Here is a 22,658-nt window from a genome sequence, read left to right as displayed (position 1 = left end):
ATCCTCCAGTGTGAGGAGAGTTTCCATGGCTATTCAGCTGAACGTCCCAGTACAGTGTTCATCTACAATCTATGCTTACCTGCCTTTTTATGTTGCACTTAGGACAATGTTACAACTCTCACAGGTTTTCATATTTTTGAAAAAAAGGCGTATTTTTAATGTTAGGGAGGTGCTTTTTAAAAGTGTTATTATTATTTATTTTATGTATATGGGTGTTTTGCTGTGTGGGGGGGTAGTGTGGGGGAGGGTGAGTGGGTGTGGGTGTCCTGCGCACTCACGAGACAACCTGCAGCCCTTGAGTTCTAGGGTTTAGGATTCTGTGCTGTCACCACCTTGAGCCGACAGTCGTGGTGCTGCGAGCCTTAACTAGTCAAGTGGCAGCAGAACCTGGGCAGCTGGCGGTAGTGTTTTACGAACTTCCATGTAAAACTTCACAAAAGCTTAAAAGGGGACTTTGGAAGCAAAAGAACAGAGACAAGCACTACTTCTTGGTAGTACCATTTTCTCAGGTGGTCTCTGTTTTGCTAGAGAAAAGCAGAGACCTAAACGGTTCCTTTAAGAGAGGTTTCCTGACTCAGCCCTGAGGGGATGGGGAGTGAGGGGTGGACACAGGGCTCTTTTTAAGAGGCCCAGCTAGCTCAGTCAGTAGAGCATAAGACTCTAAGACTCTTAATCTCAGGGTTGTGGGTTCATGCCCCACACAGCTGGCAGAGGCAATGACCACATCTCCAAGCTAGCAGCATGCCCCTTGGTGGCAGCATAGACCAAGGCAGTGAGCACAGTTCTTAGAGCTGATGGTAAACGTGCCTCTGCCATCTTGGAAAGACAGTGGCTAAGAAAGCCGCCAATTTTAGCAGTGTTGTTTAACAGTTAAAAGACTGCGTGGCCAGAAAAAGGCAAAGATTTGCAATAAAGACAAATTCAGATGAAGAAAAACTTCTAAAGGTTAACAGTGTGTTTAAAAATATATGTAGGCTTGTGAGAGAAAAAGAAACAGGAGGAAATAGAGTGGCTGGGTGTGGTGGCACACGCCTTTAATCACAGTACTCCAGAAGCAGAGGCAGGCGGATTTCTACAGAGAAACCCTGTCTCAGGAAAAAAGAAACAAAAGAAAGTAAAAGAAATAGAATAATAAAAAAGCCATGTAAAGATGGAAAATACTCAGAGAGTCTGGATACTATATGCTATATTGATGTCTTTAAATTGTTTGACTGCCGAGGAAAGAGTTACAGCTGCTACAATACATTTGATTATAAGTGCTGTTGAATTAATCCAACTTATATATTTTAGAAATGCTTTGACTTCTAAGTTTAAATTAAGGACAGGCTACTTGGGGAAAGATTTCTTGCTTATGTTTCCACAGAAAATGAAAAGCTATGGATTCCTTCCAGACTAATATGCTTTGATGAAGCAAAACCCCCTAAACTGATCCAACACACAAAACAGCTGAGATGACATAGACCACTACAGCCAGGATTTCTGTGATTTGTCATGATCCCTATGGTACAGACATTGCCCCCAACCAGCAGGAAGCAGTTTGGAATGAACGACACCCAAATTCCCAAATATTGTTTATAAATGTTTGGTTATAAATGGTAATGAAAACACTTCTTTTAGACAGAAAAGAGGAGATGATGGGGGAGGTCTTTCTGTGTATATATTTGTCTTATTGGTTGATAAGTAAAGTACTGTTGGCCAATAGGAAAGCAAAATAGGTGGGACCAAGAGTCAAGGAGGATTATGGGAAATGTAGTAAAGAGATCCAGGCAGGAAGTGACATAGCAGGCAAACTCATATATGTATGTATGTATGTATGTATGTATGCATGCATGCATGCATGCATGTATCTATGTATGTATACAGAGAGGTATGTATGTATACAGAGAGGGGGGGCAGGGACAAACAGGAAGTCACTCTCTTGTTCTTCCTCTTCCTCCTGCTCTCTGCCCTGGAGCCACCATGTAAGCCAGACAAGAGAGGCCTCATTCGGCCGCCGGTGTCCTCCATAAGATAAGTCTTATGATTATGGTTGATAATTAAGACTGAGCTAGCAGATAAGAAATCCCAGTCAATTGGCCAGCAGCTTTGTAAACTAATATAAGACTCTGTGTGTTATTCTGGGCGCCCACGTGGCGGTGGCGGAACTCGGGCGGCTTGGCAGAAAGACATTGTTACAGAGGGGACTCAGGCATCTAAGGCCAGCCTGGGCCACAATTCAGTAGCAAAACAAGCAATCCTACTTTACTTCCTTTGTTAACCCAAAGTACCTCTTTAGCATTGGAAGACATCAGTGTACAGCAAGCAGTGTGCACTGGAGTGAGCTACCAGAGCAAACAGAAATCGGAGTAGATTTCCGCTGTGCTAAAACTCTTAGTACACTTGAGAATGCTCAAGATTTGACCTCTGGAAACCTTCCCTAGCCTGTCTTCACTCCCTGCTGGCCCCTGCACTCTAAGTTCCAGCTAAAATGAACTACTTTGGGGCCTACTATCCAGTGCCATTTCCCTAACTAATTCTTGACTCTCTGCCATGACTCCACTGTTATCTGTCCCTCAGGATAAGGTAAGCTTCACGGGAAACTGGTGTGGTGTACCATTCCTTTGTGGTGGGCACTCATTATCTCTCATGCTCATCACCCCGTATGTGAAATTACATGTCTGTAAAAATCTACTCACAGAATGGATTGGTTAGCTCTGTGACCATGCCCTTTTAAGTGCTGTTTTTGAGAGGATATTTTTCAACTCAAGAAAAGATCATGGTAACTTTAGCTGTTAAAAGGGAGAGAAAATCTAGAGGAAGCAAAATAATATTACCATTAAATTTTTTTAGCCTAGTTCTGTTACCTAAATCATAGGATGTGCAGCACAGTGGACCGTAAACGGGCATCACAATGGCTTGCTCTATGATTTGTTTCTCTGCCCACCAGCTGTCCCACTGCCAAGGACAGCACTATGTCCTTTCTCTTGCCAGCAACACCTTCTGGGTTACAAGACACCAAGCTGATGAGCTCACTATGTGAAGTTCCACTGTGTTTTGTTCAGGTCTATGAGCCATGGGACTATTCAGCAACTCTGCAAGCATAGACAAAATGACCTCCTCTGCCCATGGGACCTAACTCCCACCTTCTTTTTACTTATTTATTCACAATGATGTTGCACTTGTCTGGCTCGTTTTCTGAAACTGAAATTCCTTGAAGGCAGAAATGGTCTCATTTGCTGTTGTCTGGTCAGGAAACAGCTGACACTAGATACACTGTTGAATGAATGAACACAACCTTCTGGCTCAACAGAAAGCAGCACATCAATGCTCAGAACACAGTTCACACTGCTCAGGACACAGTTCATACTGCCCCGGACACACAGTTCACGTTTCCCAGGACAAATAGGTCACACTGCTCAGGTCACAGTTCACACTGCCCAAGACATACAGTTCACACTGCTTGGGCCATACAGTTCACACCGCTAAGAACACAGTTCATAGAGCTCAAGACACACAGTTCACACTACAGACAGGAAAACTTCTGCAATTCCTTCTTACCCGATCGGTATCGCTCATCTCTAGCCCCTCCAGATCGAGTTCGGTGGTACTTGGAAGGAGCAGAAGTCTGAGCTGCAGTGGGAGCAGGAGTCTGGTTTTTGTCTTTTTGTCCTGTTGAATCAGTTTCTAAAAAAGGAAGTTTGGAAGACGGTTATTCAATGGCAACAGTGGGAAGTTAGTGTGTTCTGAGTGCTTGCTCATTCTTGCCACAGCTGAAGGTAGTTATCCTCCATCTATAGTAAAGGATTAAAGGTTACGGCAGGCACATAAATTCAATGTGAAGGCCTCAAGCTAAAAAAATTACCTTATAGCTGTAACCATCAATGGTCTAATAGGAAAGAAATAACTAGACAATAAATGTTGTGTAAAAGTCATCCCTAAGACTGTCCCATAAAATGGCTAAATAAAACTTCCAACAAGGTCATGGTTTTTGCCACTTGGTTTGAGTTTTCTGCAGTGCTGAGGGTCAAACTCAGGTCTCACATGAGCTAGGTACATATAGCAAAATAAATAAAAGACCCAGAGACTGATATTGGTATTCAAGCTTCAAGCTGAAGATCAGAAAAGCAAACCAGCTGGCCACTAGCTCTTACCTCTACCTATGCTCAGACCAAAGGGAGGATCCCCAGATTGCTCCCAACTTCACAGCTCCTCAGATTGACTCTGACTGCTATGCTGTCCTCAAAGTGGCTAGAGACTCCTGGGACTGACTTCTGAAGATCCTGCTGCTATCTTTTATATCTCCCTAGTGCTATGATTAAAGATCTGTTTCTCTTAGCACTGGATCAATTTTGTGTAGTCAGTGTGGCCTTGAACTAACCAAGATCTGTCTACCTTTTAATCCTGAGTCGTGGGATTAAAGATGTATGCCTGTTTCTATGGCTTGTGGCTAACTTTGCTTTCTGAATCCTCAGGCAAGCTTTAATAAAACATAAATAATATCTCACCACAGGTATGGCCCCAACACTGAGCTAGATTATCTTTTAATACACTGTATTTGAGAGCACAATGAGGGATGTGTTTTAGGATGCTCTCCATCTGTGTTCATCCACAGATCTAGAGCTGTTCTTTACTGGTTCCTATTGCTAGAATTTTCACTGAAAGTTCATTAACTGAACATAGCATGACACAGATGGAGATTTTAAACCTGTCATGTCTAACACAATATGAGTGTTCCATGACACACTACTAAGCAGGTAATAACAGGACAACTGTCAGTCCAGTTCAGGTGAGCTGCAGCCCCACTCCAGCTCACTCTGGTCTCCCTGTCTGACTCCCAGCTGTCCCCTTCTACTTCCTTTAACATCTCATGCAGACACAGACTTTCTAAATGTTTTGAGTTTATAAACAAGACTTTAATCAACCTAGATTTTCAATAGTACACTTCAAATAAGAGCTACATAGAATTCTTACTATATTCTCCACATCTTCTTCTTTTGTTACCTTTATTAGTCTTGGACAACGGTCTATTATGGCCCATCTCCTAGATTTTTTTTTTTTCATTTTGAGAAAAGGCTTTATGTAGCCCAGGCTTGCCTAGAATCTGGAGTCCTCTTGTCTCAGCATCATCAGTGTGGAGATTACAAGTGTGTACCACCAAACCAAGCTACACGGACTTTTCTTTTCTTTTACTTTTTGAGACATGGTCCCATATCTTCCTGGCCAGCTGGGAATCTGCTATGCAGGGGAAGGTAGCCTTGAACTCCTGATCCTCCTGAGTGCTAGTATTATAAGTGTGCCACAATGCTGACTTACAGTCTGTTTTTTACAAACAAATTTATTGAGACATAGCCAGAAACAGTCATGTACAGTGTCTGTGGCTGTGTCCACACTGTCCAGGCATAGCTAAGTGGCTATGACAGAGACTATGGGATCTTTAAAGTCTAAAATACCATCCAGCCCTTCAAAGAAAGCCTTTACCAATCTACAATAATCAACATTTACATGTATGCTTGTGCCTGGAAGTAGTTTCATCTTATTTTTCAATCTGCACAATAAGCCTGAGAAGTCAGTCCCTTTAACAGGGAAAGGGGACATGGGCTGGGAGTTACAGAGCCAGAGCACAGACCCTGGCTTGTCTACCTCTGCTGGTCCTCAACAAAAGGCTCCAAAAAGAGCCACCAGGAAACCTCCCAGGACTTTTAAAAAGCAAAGTGATGGGAATTAATGACTTCAGCTGGGAGCATCAATGCTTTGGGATTTAGAGTCAACAGTTAGGTAAAGATAAGCATCCCACCAATCGGCCAACAGACTAAAACTCCACAGACCCACACCACTGCCCACCATGGAAAAGATTCTGCAAAAAGCCACTTATTAGAGAAAATACTTGAAATACAGTCCAACCAACTTTAAATAGAGAATGAAAAATAGAAAGGAGCTATTTTTACTTCTACAGTCAGATGATATATACAGGAAGGAAATCACATTAGCACACATAAGCTACTCTGTAAATATGCGCAGGGAAAATGGTTTGAGGTGGCCCACTGATCCTCAAACATGTTCCTGCTGGTCTGGAGGATTTTTGTGTTTGAGTAGGTTTTTTGTTTGTTTTGTTTTGTGTGTGTGGAGAATCCATATAAAACTACAGTTGTTGTTATCTACCACTGCTTATTTTACAACATAACAAATCACTCTAAGAAACATGGTGTTTCCAAATTGTATAGTTAATAATTCAAATGTTTAAAAGAATGAATGTAATTCTTACTTAAAAGGAGAGACACAAAGATTTCAGTACTTTTACTATCTTCCTTAGGCATGCTTCTGCTTTATATTTTTCAATGTAACTAATTAAAATAGAGAAATATAAAGCATACATTTCCACTCAGGAGCAGCTACAGGTTATCACAGGTCAAGCAAGGGCATATAACTCAGAGCAAGTCTTCTAATGAAAATGGGGTCAGTTAACACCCAGCCAGGAGCACAGTGGAATGGACGCCGAAAACAAAGCCCACACAGATCTTTACCAAATAACCAAGTAATGGGAACTCTGTGGCGTTTGTCTCTGTCCCCTCGGGAATCCATTCATCTAAGTCAACCCATTTTCTCTAGGGTCTAAAACCACGACAATCATTTTGTTATAATTTGTCAGAAATAAACCCAAAAGTTCTATTTACAGTTTCTATAAGTATGCCCAACACATAATGCCATAGAAACATGGATTTATGGTAGAATAAACTTGGCTCAATTGTGTAACATATCTGCTTCAACTTGACAAGAGGCTGTCTTGAAAGGATGTAAAAGCAGCTAGGCAAGTTGGCCCACACCCATTGTTTCAGCATTCAGGAGGCTGAGGCAGGAGGACTGCTGTGAGTTTGAGATCACCCCGGGCTACACAGCAAGATCTGTCTCAAAGACAACAAACAACGACAGCAAGATGGCTCTGTGGCCAAAGGTGCTGCCACCAAGCCTCACAACCTCACAACCAGAGCTCAATCCTCAAGATTCACACAGCAGAGGAGAGAACTGACTCTTGCAAGTTGTCCTCTCACCTTCACATACTCCATGGTACAGACAAGTAGGGATGCACAGACATACACACACTGAATGAATGAATGAATGAATGAATGAATGAACGAACAAACAAACAAACTAACAAGTAAATACAAAAAGAAGTTGTAAAATAAAAACAAAGAGGCCCAGGAAGCACTGAGTCCAGTGGGGGATGTAACAGCTGGGTAACTCATCTTCCTGAAATTGAAACAATCACCCACTATGAACTTTATCAACTTTTTGTTTTGTTTTCTTTTCGAGACAGGGTTTCTCTGTGTAGCTTTGGAGCCTGTGCTGGAACTTGCTTTGTAAACCAGGTTAGTCTCCAACTAACAGACATCCGCCTGCTTCTGCCTCCCAAGTGCTGGGATTAAAGGTGTGTGCCACTACCACCCAGAGAACGTTGTTAACTTTTATTTCTAGCCACTGCTTTGAGACAGGCTGGCTCCAGAGAGAGAGAGCTGTGTACAACCATGTGCAGCTAAAGTGCTTTTCCTGAACATAAAACCAGATGTTCATTATAGAACTTTTAGGGAATAACTAAGTATAAGGAAGAAAATAAAAGTGATATTGATTCTCTTAAACTAAAAGTTAGGACCTATTAAAATATAACAATATTCAGATTTCCTGTTCCTGGATAAAAAGTGAATCTTTGATCAGAATTATCCAACACTAAGCTTAGTTGTTGCTCTTTCCCTGTAGGAACTAGCAGTGAGTGTGTACTTGGGAGAAGGCAGAGCAATGCCCTGGGAAGCTAACAAGAAGCTGGAGTGTTGGTGCACCCTACTTGCTAGTCTATGGATGGAAGGAGGTGTCTGAGGGCATGGGAGGGCAGGACACTGACCCCATCCAATCAGATCTCAGCAATTACTTGGGGAGCTACAGTACAAAGTTTCTGTGTTTCAGATAATTGTGTAATTTTATTACCACGGTAAGGAAAAGTTAAAAGCAAAGGTGGAATTCACTATATGCTGCAATATAACCAGATAATCTACGAATTAAAATGAAAAAATTCAGACCCTCCAGTCCAAAAAATTTACTTTATATATTATATATAAGGATTAGATGGGACTTACAAGTCCCCAATGTAATGGAATGAAGCACTGATAAAGTAGATTCACCAGAATTCTTTACCCCCACTGTTTAATTTATAGAAACAAAGACATTTATAAAATCGAAGCAATTTGAAAGGCATTATGGTGTACATAAATGCTGGAACAGGAGCCTCACGAATGAAGTCTTTAATCCTAATGTGAATTTAGCAGAGATCATCACACGGTTACTCTTCAGCTGTTTAAGGCAACTGTGCAGAGTGTCCACTAGGGGTCACCATTACGTTTAAATGGTGAAGGAAGGTTGGTTAGTGGTTTTGTTGTTTTGTTTTGAAAACACGTTTTAAATTCTTGAAAGCATCCCTTTTCAACAGTCAACATTTACATAATTTATCACTCTTTCCAGAAAGGTGGTGTGCCTTCTAGGTGTCTGCTATTTGAGCACAGTGACAGTGACAGCACAGACAGGAACAGGTATTTACAGTAGAAAACAAACAGCACACAGCTTTCCCACCTAGGAAAATTGGAGAAAGCCAATTCGGTCCTTACCCTCTGGCTCTGCCTATGATTTCAAGATATTCACATGTGTAGGGGAAATAGAGTGAAAGAAGACAGCTCTGAGAGAAACCAGGGAACCAAACACTTGCAGTTTTAAAGGTGATTACAGCAGACTTGCTCTCCAGCCTTGTGGTGCTGGCATCCAAACAGGAGCACCAGAGAATAATGATCATTAATGTTCCATGGTTTGTTTGTTTGTTTGTTTGTTTGCTTGCTTGCTTTTTGTTTTTTTTCGAGACAGGGTTTCTCTTTGTAGCTTTATACACCAGGCTAGTCTTGAAACTCACAGAGATCCTCCTGCCTCTGCCTCCCGAGTGCTGGGATTAAAGGCGTGAGCCACCACAGCCTGGCTTGTTCCACGTTTTTTAACCTGGCACATTTCTTATTAACTTCGCACATGTACACAATGCATTCTGGCTACTATCTCCCCTTACCGTCACTTACCTCCCTCCCACCCCTACCAATCCCACCTCAAATTTCCCCATTGTGGTATGTGCTAACAAGGAAAAGAACAAAGCTCTCTGAGCCCACATAACAGGGAATTAAGCTTCTATGAGTTTCAGGAAAGATGCATGACAATTAAGAGGGAACACTGCTATAGGACCTTGCTGGGCACGGAGAAGAGAAAGCCACCTTATTCCACAGGGAGATGTCTGCAGCATCCCAGAAAAGGATGGAAACCTTGATATGGACAAGGAAGACTGGTGGAGCGAACACAGCACTGCACGGGAAACAAAATGATGCTGGGAAGGAAAGGGTAGTAATGCTGCAACAGTGCAACTCCTCAACTTTCCTTCCTTCCTTTCTCATTCCCTTGACTCTCCTCCCCTTTCTCTGTAATGAGACAAAATCAAAGCTATACACAAAACAGGCTAGCCTTGATCACTACGTAACCCTTCAACTCAGGATCCTCCTGCCTCGGCCTTGCAAGTGCAAGCATCACAGGCTCCTTAACACACACCACTGTAACTCCACTGTAACAGCATCTGGCAGATGCTGTTAACAAATGAGGTCCATCCAGAGCTACCTTCAGAAGAATGACCAGCTGTCACTCGAGTTCTTACACAGGGTCACTGCCTCTTTCTCACCCTGTTCAAGGATGGATGCAGAGTCCTTCAGGGTCTGTGCTGACGAGCTGAGGCACTGGGACTTGCTGAGAGCCTCACATCTGGGGTAAGGCCTGTGAGTGGTGGGTTCCGAGCTAGGGAAGAGTGTGGATTCTGTGAAGGTAGGGGGTCAGCAGCCCTGGTCTACCATGAGTTAAGTGCCTGCCTGGACTGATTCTGACCCACAGATTTTCTGGGCCACAGGACACCAGGAAAGTGGCTGTGCCAGAGACCAAGGGAACACTTCCGGGAACTCCACCCTGGGAACCAAGAGGAGTATGTGAGTCAAAAGAAATGGGCAACACCTTCAGGGTACATCAGAGGGGCAGAAAAGAAGCAGGTCAGCATCATGGACTGGCTTCAGTAGCACCCAGCCAGTTTTCACTTTCGGATGTAGAGGCTGGACCACTTCTACTGCTGCCTCAGTCCCTGGGGCTCTTGGACAATTCAAGGGGAAAAAGAAGCCCCAAAAGAGACTGCACTTTTTTCTGATAAGATATATGGGGTAGATACAATGATGTGTGTGCAGCCATGGCAACTCCCATTCTACCCACGCCCACACAAAGAGCACAGGACCCGGGCTGGGATCTGAAGAGGCAGGCTCTCCATTATGCAGGAGCCTTACCTGCAAAGTAGCTTCTGAATCAAAATGAGATGGACAGAAAGATTCCACAGCAGGTAGCACCTACCTCTCAGAGGCACACACAGGCCTACTTAATCATACCCCAAAACATCACTCCTGTTCAAAAGCAGCCCTTTTGAGTTTCTTAGCACTCCATTAAGAACTCTCACACACTGTGTATTTTGATATTTGGCACCCTGTCCATATAAGAGCCTTCCACTGCCCAAAACGTCACAGAGGCTGAGGTCAGAGCTGCTGGCACTCCTCTTATGCTCCTGAAATAACTGGCTGTGGTCTTTCAGACCTACAATTTGTTTTTAAACAAGTAATGAGATCTTTCTCATCTCCCCATATCTACCGATGACAGTGGGTAGTGGGAGAAAAGGAGCTATCAATTTAAAGATTAGGACACTGATTAAAGGCTGTGGCTGAAACCCCTACTCAATGGGGCTAGGGCGCTTCAGTGGGTGAAGTTCCCATCTGTGACCCTGGTGCCCTCCTACTACAGAAAGATGGGTAGTAGAGGGGGTTGGGGGACCCTTAGGGGCTGGGGGCCAACTAGCCTGGTGTAAGCCATGGTAAATGACAACAAAGGATCCTGTCAGGAGGTGAAAGGTGACACCCAAGGCTGTCCTCTGATGTCCTTATGTGGGCAGCCACTTATATGCATGTGTGGGGTATGTGTTTCACATACACCCCAAAGCAAATCCCTTCTACCAAGGTATACAAGGTTATATGTTTTATGAAAACTAAACTGAGACTCTGCTTTCTTGTTCTTACAGAAAGCTGTTGAGGAAAATAGTGTTTCAGGCTCTTCTTGATAGTCTGGGGCAGCGGGAGCTAAATCACAAAGCTTTTCCTTTGTTTCTATAACACGGTCATATGAACATTTGCATAGCCGTGAGGCAGGACCACATGTAGAAGACCTGTGATGAAAAGCCTGTAAAGCAAGCCCTGCAGGGCAGCTGCCTGTGTACGGGAAACTCGGGAGCAACTAAAGACCCCAACAAAACAACAGCACCCACTCAGAGAAGGGCACCACACAACCACACTCACAAACATTTATGTCTTATCCCTAAGACGGCGGCAGTGTGTGTGTGTGTGTGTGTGTGTGTGTGTGTGTGCGTGTGCGTGTACGTGTGCGTGTGCGTGTGCGTGTGCGTGTGCGTGCGCGTGCGTGTGCGTGTGCGTGCGTGTGTGTGTGTGTGTGTGTGTGCGCGTGCGCGCGCGCATGCATCTACAGGCTGAGTATGTAAAAGGTGAGCTCAGCCTGGTCCACATACCTGACTGGGACACAGACACAATGAAATGGAGTTGACAGAAAAAGAAATCAAATAAAGGAAAAACACGTACATAATAGTCTGAAACAACATCAGTACAGTATGACAGAGGAACCTCTTCACTAAAGTCATCAAAAACAGTTGTGGTGACACATTAACGCAAAAGGTCTGGGATCTGAGGGGAACAACCACAGTAGCACTTCAAGGGCAGTTTCTAATTAATTAATTAACTAATTAACTTTTACAGTGCTAGGAACTGAACTTACAGCCCCACACATATGAAGCAAGCACTCCACTACTAAACCACTCCCTGAGCACCTTTTATTTCAGGACAAAGTTGCCCAAGTTGCTCAGGCTTTTCTTGAACTCACTCTACAGCCCAAGGAGGTTTTCAACTAGATACCCTGCTACCTCAAGCTTAAGTAGGAATTACAGGGCTGTTTCACCAGGCCAGACTTGATCTGGGGTAGGTGGGTGGGTGGGTGGGGGCAATGTTAAAAAGCAATAAGCCACCAAAGCAAGGAGGTAGCAGGGCATGCATGTTTCTTCTCAGACCTAGTCTGAGGGAGACTGTCAGCTGGCTAGTGAACAGCTAACCTGAAGAACCAAGGGAGGAGACCTTATGCACTCACTGATGTCCTCTGCTATAAGGCCCTCACACTCACTACTCGGATGATGATCACCTCAAACTCCTGCTCCACCTGCCTCCATCTCACACACTGGGGTGACAGGCATGTGCCAAAACACCCCCAGCTTGAGCTCTTTCAAATAAACACAAGCATCTTTGTGCAAATCTAGAACAATCTTAACAAAGTGTTGGGGTGAGAGGCTGGAGATGTCTCAGTGGTTAAGAACACTGGTGCTGCACTTGACCTCTGACCTGAGTTTGGTTCCCAACATCCATGTTCAGTCCAGTGGTTTCACTACTGCTTGTGACTCCAGTTCTAGGGAACCTATTCTGAACATACACACAACATACATACGTACATACATACATACATACACACACACACACACACACACACACACACACACACACACACACACACACCCCACCCACCCACACGCAGAAGCACATAAATAATAAAAATTAAATATATTTTTTAAAAAAGAAAGAGAACAAACGTTGGGACTCAACATGGCAGAATGAACACTTCCATTTATGCCCACTCCTTTCCAAAATGCCTATTATAGGACAAGGGATTAACCTAATTCAGGAGACAGGAAGGACACAGGAAAACTCTACAAAAATACAAACAGAACTGATGTATTAAACTGAACAAAAGCAAAAAGTTGTGTAAGAAAGGGCATGTAATCACAGTAAACAACATGCCTTAATTGTGCTGGTTACAAAATTACAAACACCTTGAGGACAAAACAGACACACACATACACTAAACACACACACTAAACACACACATACACATACACTAAACACACACACATACACTAAACACACACACATACACTAAACACACACATATACACTAAACACACACATACACTAAACACACACATACCACACACACACATATACACTAAACACACACACATACACACATACCACACACATACCACACACATACACTAAACACACACATATACACTAAACACACACATACCACACACACACATACACTAAACACACACACACATACACACACACACACACACACACACACACACACACACACACCCTCTTCCTAACCCTGAGCATAGCACAGGGTATATGTTGGGAGGTGTGAACTGTGAAGGAAGGGAAAGAGAAAGGAGACGGGCAGGGGAACGCCCGTGGTCCAGGGAGGAAAGGTGACAGACACTGAGCTTTGTGTTCCCCGCACTGAGTAAGGATTGACCTCAGCTTTGCTCTACCTTTCCCTCTTTCTTTTTTCTTTCTCTCTTTCTTTTCTTCCTTCCATCCTTCCTTCCTTCTTTCTTAACATTTAATTTTGAAACAGGGTCTTAGTAAACGGCCCACACTGGCCTTGAACTTGTAGCCCTCCTGCCTCAGCCTCCTGGGTGTCTGGAATTCCAGGTTTTTGTCACCAGGCTGATACTAATCATTTATAGAAGGAAATGAATAAATAGCACCTCATGTTGGTTAAAGCTGAGGGGGGGGGGGGAAACTATTTAGAATACAGAGTAGCTATCAAAAACAATAAAAAGATTGAAAGACATTTGTCCCTAGAGAAGGAGAGGCAGGGCACTGTGCATCTTTGTTGCTAGAAGACTGTAACATTATTTAAAACAGATGAATTCATTTCATTTAAAAATAAAACTTGATGGGTATGTATCTCAGTAGTAGGGCACTTGTGTGACATGTCCCATGACTTCGGTTTCACCCTTAGCATTATCATAAATAAAAGTAGAAGGAGGGAAGAATATTAATGCCTCAATACAGGCATCCATGCCTAGAACCGCAGCTCTCGGGACTGACAGAGGACGGTGACTGTGAGACAAGCCTGGGACACAGAAAGATGCTGTGCCAACAAATGAATGGAATAATGGACTGAAACGGAAATTCTGCAGTCTCAGGTGACAATGGGTGCACCCGGACAGTGTCAGCAGATCTGAAGGGAAAGGTCAGTGAGGGTGGAGACATGCAGCCGGGAGATCTAGGGGAGAAGAGCCCTCCCCTGTACAGGGTAACCACGCTTCCGACCTAGCAATGTCACACCCCAGAAAAGCTGTTCAATCGGACACAAGCAGACCAAAAAGCTAGGGACAGCACATTTCTTAAAATGCAATTCAGAGGGCTGGTAAGATGGTTCAGTGGTAAAGGTGTCTGTCTGCCATATAAACCGGGTGAGACAGCTCCGTGGTAAAGCTGTCTGTCTGCCCTATAAATCTGATGATCTGGGTTTGGGCCTTGAAGCCCACATAAAGGTGAAAGGAGAGACCCAACTCCATGAAGTTGTCCTCTGGCCTCCACATACACCCTGAGGCACATGCATCCACTCAAACAAATAGTAACAGTAAATTAGCTCTAGAAGAATGAGATTCAGATGAGGAACCAGACTGCCTACAACTCCTGTCATTCAGCAAACTCCTGTGTAGAGTGAAAGTCCACGCCAGAGCAAGTCAGCAGACTCTAGGCAGAAGCAATAGAGACTCTAGGCAGGCCACTGTTGGCCCTGTCCAGCGCTGCCATGTTGGTGTCCCAACAGCACCTGGAATACTCCCATTACTCCATAAATATGCATTGTTGTTCTGTCAGTAAAGCCTATATCTTTAAAATAAACTCTTTTGTCTTAAAGCTATCTAGAGCTATTAGATATCTATATGAAAAAAAAAATCACTGAACTCAAAATTTAGACCAGCAGAGTGAGTTGGCCCTACACAAAACCTTCCATTTTCTTGTCACTCAGAAGACAATCACTCTTAGTCAAGAGAGAATGATTTAGAGGCAGCAGAAGGCTCGTGTTCTGAAGCCAGTTCTTTGGGCCACTCGTGAAGGATATTAAGATTCTGGCCCCTCCTGGAAGCATGCTAACCAAGGCAAGCTTTGCTCTGGACTTGGGAGGCCCTGAGCACAGTGAGGCACTCTGCAGGCCGCTGGTGGCCAGAGCACAAAGCTCTATGTATCCGAGTAGGAGCTGAGAGCTGCTCTCTTTCTCATGAAAGTGTTCAGAGCCTTGAGTGAGACTGTAATCTTCATAAAGATGTACCTGCCTCTTTAAAAAACAGCACAACAGCCGGGCGTTGGTGGCGCACGCCTTTAATCCCAGCACTCAGCAGGCAGAGGCAGGCAGATATCTGTGAGTTCAAGGCCAGCCTGGTCTACAGAGCGAGTTCCAGGGCAACCTCCAAAGCAATACAGAGAAACCCTGTCTCGAAAATAACAGAGTTTGGGTTTTATTTAAAGGAATAACAGTTAACTTTAATGTTGAGAGTTTAAAGGTAATTTCACAGGGTAATTTGGACCAGTCACCTTCCTGCCACATGGTGATTGTACAAACTAAGATGCTACTGAATTAAATCAAGATTAATATTAACCCAAATTGTCAGCACTTGATTTCCATGACTTAATCTTCTCAACATGTTCTTCAATCTTCTAGTATCTGCTATATTTAGATTACTAAATTTTCCCATTAAAGTCCAACTGTAAAGATCATGTAACATTTGAGAAAAAGACATGTATATATAAATACAAAGCATGTATATTTACATATATAACATGTACACAACACACACATGCACGCACACACACACCACACTCAGATGACCAGGGTGTAACTTTCTGGTAAAGTGTGTAGAAGGATGGATGAGAGCTTTGGAACTGAACTCAGATAATGAGTACATGCACATAAGTTCTAACAACACAATGTTGCAATATTAACTTCTTATTCTAAAAGGTATTAGTGACAAATGTTACTTTCCACTTGTACTGAAGCAGCCACCTTTATAAGAAGATGCTGGGCATGGAGATGGTGTAGCAGTTAAGAGCACTGGCTGCTCTCTCAGATTTGATTTGATTTGATTTGATTTGTGCTGAGTTTGATTACCAGCACAAACATGGCAGCTCACAACCATCTGCAACTCAACTTCCAGGGGATCTGAAGCCCTCTTCTAGCCTCTATGGGCACTGCACACATATGGTGCACAGGCAAAACACAAATAAACATAGGATAAAATAAATTTAACAGCCACAACAAAAACAGCAGCAGCATCTCTCTAGGAGTAAATAAAGTCCAAGAAGGCAATAAAAAGAATCTGAAAGAAATGGACACATTTGGAAGGGGGAGGTGCCTATTGAAATCCTTATCATGCCATTTTTTTAAAAAGTAGAGCTAAATGTCATTTTCAAACTCTGCAGCTCTGTGGAATGGCATAGACAAAGGCAGCATGTCTTCTTTTGCTACAGATTTTATAATACATAGTTTGTCCAACCCTCAACTTATTCCTTCTGGGAAACAGATTCAAGAAAAGGAAGATAAACAGAAATTGAAAGAATTTACTAGTAATATCCTCATTAAAGTACCTAGTATTAACAATGTACCTAAGAAGAAAGCTGATCTGAGAGGAGTTAAGTATCAAAAGGAACAATGTATAGATGATTAGTAAGTCCCTAAAAGAATAACAGCAGTAACTGAGAGGCAGGCAAATACTAAAATGTAACATGGGAATTGGTGGTAACTGACATTGAAGTTCTCTAAAGTTCTTATATAAGGAAAATTAAGATACTTAAAAATTGGGGCTAGAGATAGGGCTCAGAGGTTAAGAGCACTGGATGCTCTTCCAGAGGTCCTGAGTTCAATTCCCAGCAACCACATGGCATCTCACAACCATCCGTTATGAGATCTGTTGCCCTCTTCTGGCCAGCAGAACCCTGTATACATAACAAATAAATAAACTTAAAAAAATACTTAAAAAATTAAGTTTATATATATTTTTAAAGTCTCCAAGTTAGGTCTTGCTGAGGTAGGCAAGTGCTGTAACAGGAGCTCCGTCCAAGCCTTTAAAAATGTAAAACCAAAACTTGACAGAATGACAGTAAAGTGATGATGCCATAGCGACTGGTGCTTCCTTCCACACAGATGCCATGAGACGCAAATACCTGAATACACTTCCTGTCAATACCAATAAGTTCAACGGACAAAACTGAGTGGAAACAAGAAGACCCATACACAATGCAATAGTTTGAGCCAAGGGACTCTCACAACACCAAACACAGATGAGTTTCAGAGACAGACTAAGATCTAGGTGCATCTTAACAGTTTCTCTTTGTTACTAGCATGTTCTTTGACTACCAGGAAGTTAAGAGCCACTTAATTTTAGGAAATAAGGCACACAATCTAGGTGAACAACCAGGAAATTCCACAAAAGTGCATGAACCAACTCAACACAAGCAAAACTACAAAAAGGAACCTGAAACACGGCTTTAGATCCCAGAACAGAGGCAGGTGGATCTCTTGTGAGTTACAGACCAGCCTGGTCTACAAAGCTACACTGAGAAACCCTGTCTTGAAAAACTAAAAAACAAAACCAAACGGAACCTGAAGACAATAAATCACAAAATAAAGTGGTTCTTCGAGGAGGTGACCACCTGGGAAGACTGGAGAGGATAGGGGTTGGGGCAATGGCAAACAACACAGACAGAGACTTGAATGCTGTGAACAGCACAATGAATCTACCAAAATTAGCTCAAAAGGAAACCAAGAACTGATGACTTGGTCATTTGAGGTGAGGTAGAGATGGAGATTGGACAACTTCCAAGAACCAGTTCTCTTCTTCCAGTATGTGGGTCCAGGGAATTGAACTCAGGCCTGTCAGCCTTGTGGGCATGTACCTCTACCTCCTGGGCCATCCTAATAACCCTAGATGAAGCTTCTAAGGATAATTTGTTGAGCTTGGAGGGAGCTCCTGTTACGGTACTTGCCTACCTCAGCAAGACCTTACTTGGAGACTTTAAAAATACATATAAACTTAAGTTGGGACTTAAGGGAAGCAGGACCTAGATTCATTTTCTGTCCTGTGATAAAACATCCTGACAAACTCAAAGGAGAACAGGCTTATTTACACTTATAATTCCAGGGTAGAGTCTACCACTTGAAATAGCTAATCACACCCATAGTCAAGAGCAGAGAGAGAATGAACACATGCATCCTTCTAACACTGAGCTCAACTTGTCTACCTTTGTACAGTCTAGGACCCAAACCCAAAAAATGGTGCCTCCCACTGTGGGCTGGCTCCTCCCACACCAATGAACACTATAAAGATAATCCCCACAGATTTGCCCACAGGCCAACCTGATGTAGATAATCTCTGTCAAATTTACAAAACGTGTGTGTGTGTATGTGTACGTGCGTGCGTGCGTGCGTGCGTGCGTGCGTGTGTGTGTGTGTGTGTATGGATGTCTATGTGGGTGTAAGGGTTGGATTGGTGGTTTAGTAAGGGCAATATTCAGAAGTCATCAATTTAATTTGAAAAAGTTGAAATATAAGTGAGATTAAATAGATTACATAAGAAGGCAGAGGCAGGTGGATCTCTGAGTTTGAGGCTGGCCTGGTTACATGGTGAAACCCAGTCTCTAAAAAGAGGAGGAGGAAGAGAAGTACACAGTTGGATCTATGGATCAGGGTTCCAGAAAGGATCTGGGTTGTAAATCATATTTGGGAGTTGTCAGTATCCAAATGATTAAGCCACAGGTGTTGGCTCACATAATCTGAAGAGATAGTTCATTGATTCTCAAAATCTGGCTGCTGGACCAGCAACCTAAGCATCATCGGGAAACCTAACAGAAATTTTCAGGTTCCACTCTAAACCTCCTAAATCAGAAATCCCGACTGGGCCTGCAATCTATGTTCCTACAAATCCACTGACTGTGAGAATTAAGAAGGCATTGGACCTTGTTGTAAGATTTCCAACATTTGCCAGGTATGATGATGTACAGCTTTAATCCCAGCATTTGGGAGTTTAAGGCCAGTTTGGTCTACATATCAGCCAGAGCTACACAGAGAAACCTTGTCTCAAAAACGAGGAAAAACAAAACAAAATAATATTTAATGCAAGAGGTTGAGCAGCAAGAATATGACGACCAACAAGAAATTAATATTTTTAAATAATCAATCCCCCAAAGACATGCCCATGGGCCAGCCTGATCTAGATAATCCCTCCTTGAGGCCTTCCACGTGACTGAGAGCACAACTATCCCCATGCTCGGAGGCAGGCAGCTCTCTCTGAATTTATGGCTGCTTTTTACCAGGACAGCGTACACATGATGAACTGCTGGGGAAGAACTAAAGGGAACAAGGTACCTGCTGCAGAAGCACACGGGAGGGAAGCACAGCTGTCAGCCTCAGCAGGAGCAGCATTTCATGACTGACAGTCAGAACTGTTCCACAAGGTGGTAGAAGAATACATTTCCTCAGTATTACTGCTTTAAATTTTTTTTTCTTGTATGATTGTGCACTGTGTTCATTCAGTGCCCAGAGTCCAGAAGAAGGGGTTGGATCCCCTAGGAATAGAGTTACAGACCACTGGGAGCTGTCATGTGAGTGCTGGGAATTGAACCTGGGTCCTCTGAAACAACAGCCACTTAACTGCTGAGCCATGCCTTCCCCAGACTCAAGAATTTCTACAGACACTGTATCCCTCACTGTGTGGACTCAGTGTGCACCACTCACAATGCCTTATTCTTGGTGCCACTAAAGACACAGACCTCAGTTTCAGAAAGGAGAGGAGTATTTGGGATCCAAATCACAGTACTTCTACCTGGACAGACAACCTCACTAAGCAAAATGAAGGAATAAAAACATCTAGGCACAGACTTAGGAAACTGAAATCTTTTGGCCGGGAGTAAATGCAATGGCTTCTAGTTCCTTCATGGGATCATCTGCAAGGGCAATTCTACTGAAAGATGTGCACACACTCTTGGTCCATTGCAAATAAAACACTTCACTAAGTAATATCTATTTATGATTTGGCTTCCCAAATCTGCTTATAGAGCAGAATGTGCTGACAATACAGATTTCTCACTGTAAATTCATAAGCTGGATTTCAAAAACTATGGGTTTACAGTAGATACTAGAAGGAATCTAAACTCCTGCCCACAAGCTCGCATGCCAAACACTGTCCACTGAGCCATCCCCAGCCTCCCTTTCGATTGTTATAATTCTGGGCTTTCAGAGGCTTAGGCCAGGTTCTTAGCTAAACAACAAATCACAACACTCCCATCCCCCCACATCATACATCATAGCAAACGCTGGCTTTTCATTAGCTGCCATTGATCAATTTCTACCTCTCCCCTCCCAATTTATTTCTATACTCATCCATTCATAAGCTGTTTTAAAATAGACTAGTGTTTGTAGGAGGGGACCATTGGGCCTCTGTGTCTGCAAGTCCCACATCCATGACATCAACTAGCCTTGGACAGCAAATACTTTGGAGAAGAGGCCGTCTCTACAAACACGTGCAGACTTTTCCTTCCTGCCATCGCTCTCTAAGCAACACAGCACAGCAGCGATTTAGCCAGCATTCACATCATGGTCTGCATCGGAAGTAAGTGAGAAATTATTTAAAACATATGGCATGATGTGTATAGATTACAGTCAAACACAAATAGAGCATGCCATTTTCTGTGACAACCTTGTGTATACTCAGGTTTTGATAACTAAAAGAGATCCTAGAACCAGCTCTTTGCAGATGCTGTAGGACAATGAAGGAAATGTTTATTTATCCTATTATGCATTCAACAAGTATTCAAGACTATAACCCTGTGCCACAACCATGTCTGACAACCATGGGAGACAAAAATTTCATAGTACTTATAATTGAGCAATTAGCTTTATGAAGAACAGACTTCTAGAAACAGATTTTGATTATAAAAGAAAATTAAAAATAAAAAATGTTTTTAGTGTGTATGATTAAAGCAGCACCTGGCTATCAAAAGAAATGCTGGAATTGAGTGACTTTAAGCCAAATGTGATAGTATACACCTTAGCCCCAGCACTTGGGAGGCAGAGATAAGCTGGTCTCTAGGAAGCCAGACAGCTGGCCTACATAGGAAACTCAGGCCAGCCAAGGCTACTCATTGAGACCTTATCTTAAGAAAACAAACAAACACATCTCTTGGGGCTGGAGGATTGGCTCTGAGGTTAAGAGAGCATGTTGATCTTGCACTCTTACAGAGGACCTGGGTGTGATTTCTAGCACCCACATGGTGGTTCACAAGGGTTTGTAACTCAAGGAATCTGACACCCTCTTCTGACTTCCACAGGTACCAGCCACACTTGGTAAAGCAAAACATCCATTCAAAACATCCATACACATAAAATAACAAACTAAATAAATTGTTTCTAAAAACAAAAATATAAACCTGGTGCTGGGCTGGCATCATGGTTCATCAAGTAAAAGTGCTTGCCACCAAGCATGATAATCCCAGTTCAATCCCGAGGAAGAGGGCACCAAATCCTACAAACTATTCGCTGGCCACCATATACAGACATATATCTGACACTTTGGACGAAAGGGAAGAGCAACTGGAATTAAGTACAAAGGGGACTGTGGGCTTTCAGATGTGTAAGGAACTTGGCAGTTTCTTCACAGAAATAGTAACTAGGATGTAGATTGACTCTGAGGCGTTTGGGGGTCCTGCTTCCACATCTTCCTGTCCCCCAGCATTGGCACACCTGTAATAGGCCTCTGTCTTCTCTCCTTGTTCCTCTCTATGACTACCAAAAACGTGCATATGCTCAAGACCCAGTCTCCCCCCACCCCTCTCTATAGATAGATAGATAGATAGATAGATAGACAGACAGACAGACAGACAGACACACACACACACACACACACACAACACACACACACACACACACACACACACACACACACACACACACACTCACTCACTCACTCACACTCACACAATGCCATTTTCCAGAGCCTGGAATTTTATGTCATGGAACTGTCTCAGCCTTTCACATACCACCACCCAAGCTCTAGGCAAATTATGTAATGACCTCAGGTGGAGAATCTCTACTCTGCTCCAGCCTCTGCTTCTCTTCCCTCATGAGAAGGCAGGGCAGGACAGACAAATGACAGATGTCTACTAAGACAGTATTTTTTGGTGTAACAATACTGAAAGCATTCCTCACCCCATACCTTGAGTCTGTGGGCTGTAAGGAGACAGAAGTTTGGACCTCTTCTTTTCATATCCTTTCTGTGTGATGTCCCCTAAAATTAGCAAGAAACAGAAATAGGTTATACATTATCCTTATTCTGCGGCTGTTCACTGTAAAAAGAAAAAATAATTACAGAGTGCTTCAGAAGTACCACATATAGAATGCATTTTTAACGTATGGTTCTCTGTCAAGACTCTGTAAAGTGTGACTTCCCATAAGCTTGGGAAGGACTACTTGTGGAAAATTGCAGGCTTGTCCCTTCATCAGCAATTCGTGACATACAGTTTCAGAGGCTCCCTGGCACCCCTCAGTGCCCCTCACTTCCTTGGTATTTAGGATACTCCAAAATGAAATGACAGCCAGGCACCTGATATTTGAAAAGGGATTTGCAA

General features: G+C 43.1%; 1 protein-coding gene across 3 annotated transcripts in view; it reads right to left on the bottom strand.

Annotated features, from left to right (window-relative positions):
* Dip2b (disco interacting protein 2 homolog B) overlaps positions 1–22,658 on the bottom strand; it is a 190,604-nt gene that overhangs the window by 97,312 nt on the left and 70,634 nt on the right. For all 3 annotated transcript variants that reach the window (XM_027396571.2, XM_027396570.2, XM_027396569.2), the window contains exons 2-3: positions 22,247–22,318; positions 3,538–3,663 (exon numbers count right to left, since the gene is read on the bottom strand). In XM_027396571.2, coding sequence (XP_027252372.1) covers positions 3,538–3,663; positions 22,247–22,318 — 198 coding nt within the window. The remainder of the gene's footprint in view (positions 1–3,537; positions 3,664–22,246; positions 22,319–22,658) is intronic.

The sequence above is a fragment of the Cricetulus griseus genome, chromosome 2 (assembly GCF_003668045.3).
Source record: "Cricetulus griseus strain 17A/GY chromosome 2, alternate assembly CriGri-PICRH-1.0, whole genome shotgun sequence".
Taxonomy (NCBI): domain Eukaryota; kingdom Metazoa; phylum Chordata; class Mammalia; order Rodentia; family Cricetidae; genus Cricetulus; species Cricetulus griseus.
This window is presented reverse-complemented; position numbering and strand designations above follow the sequence as displayed.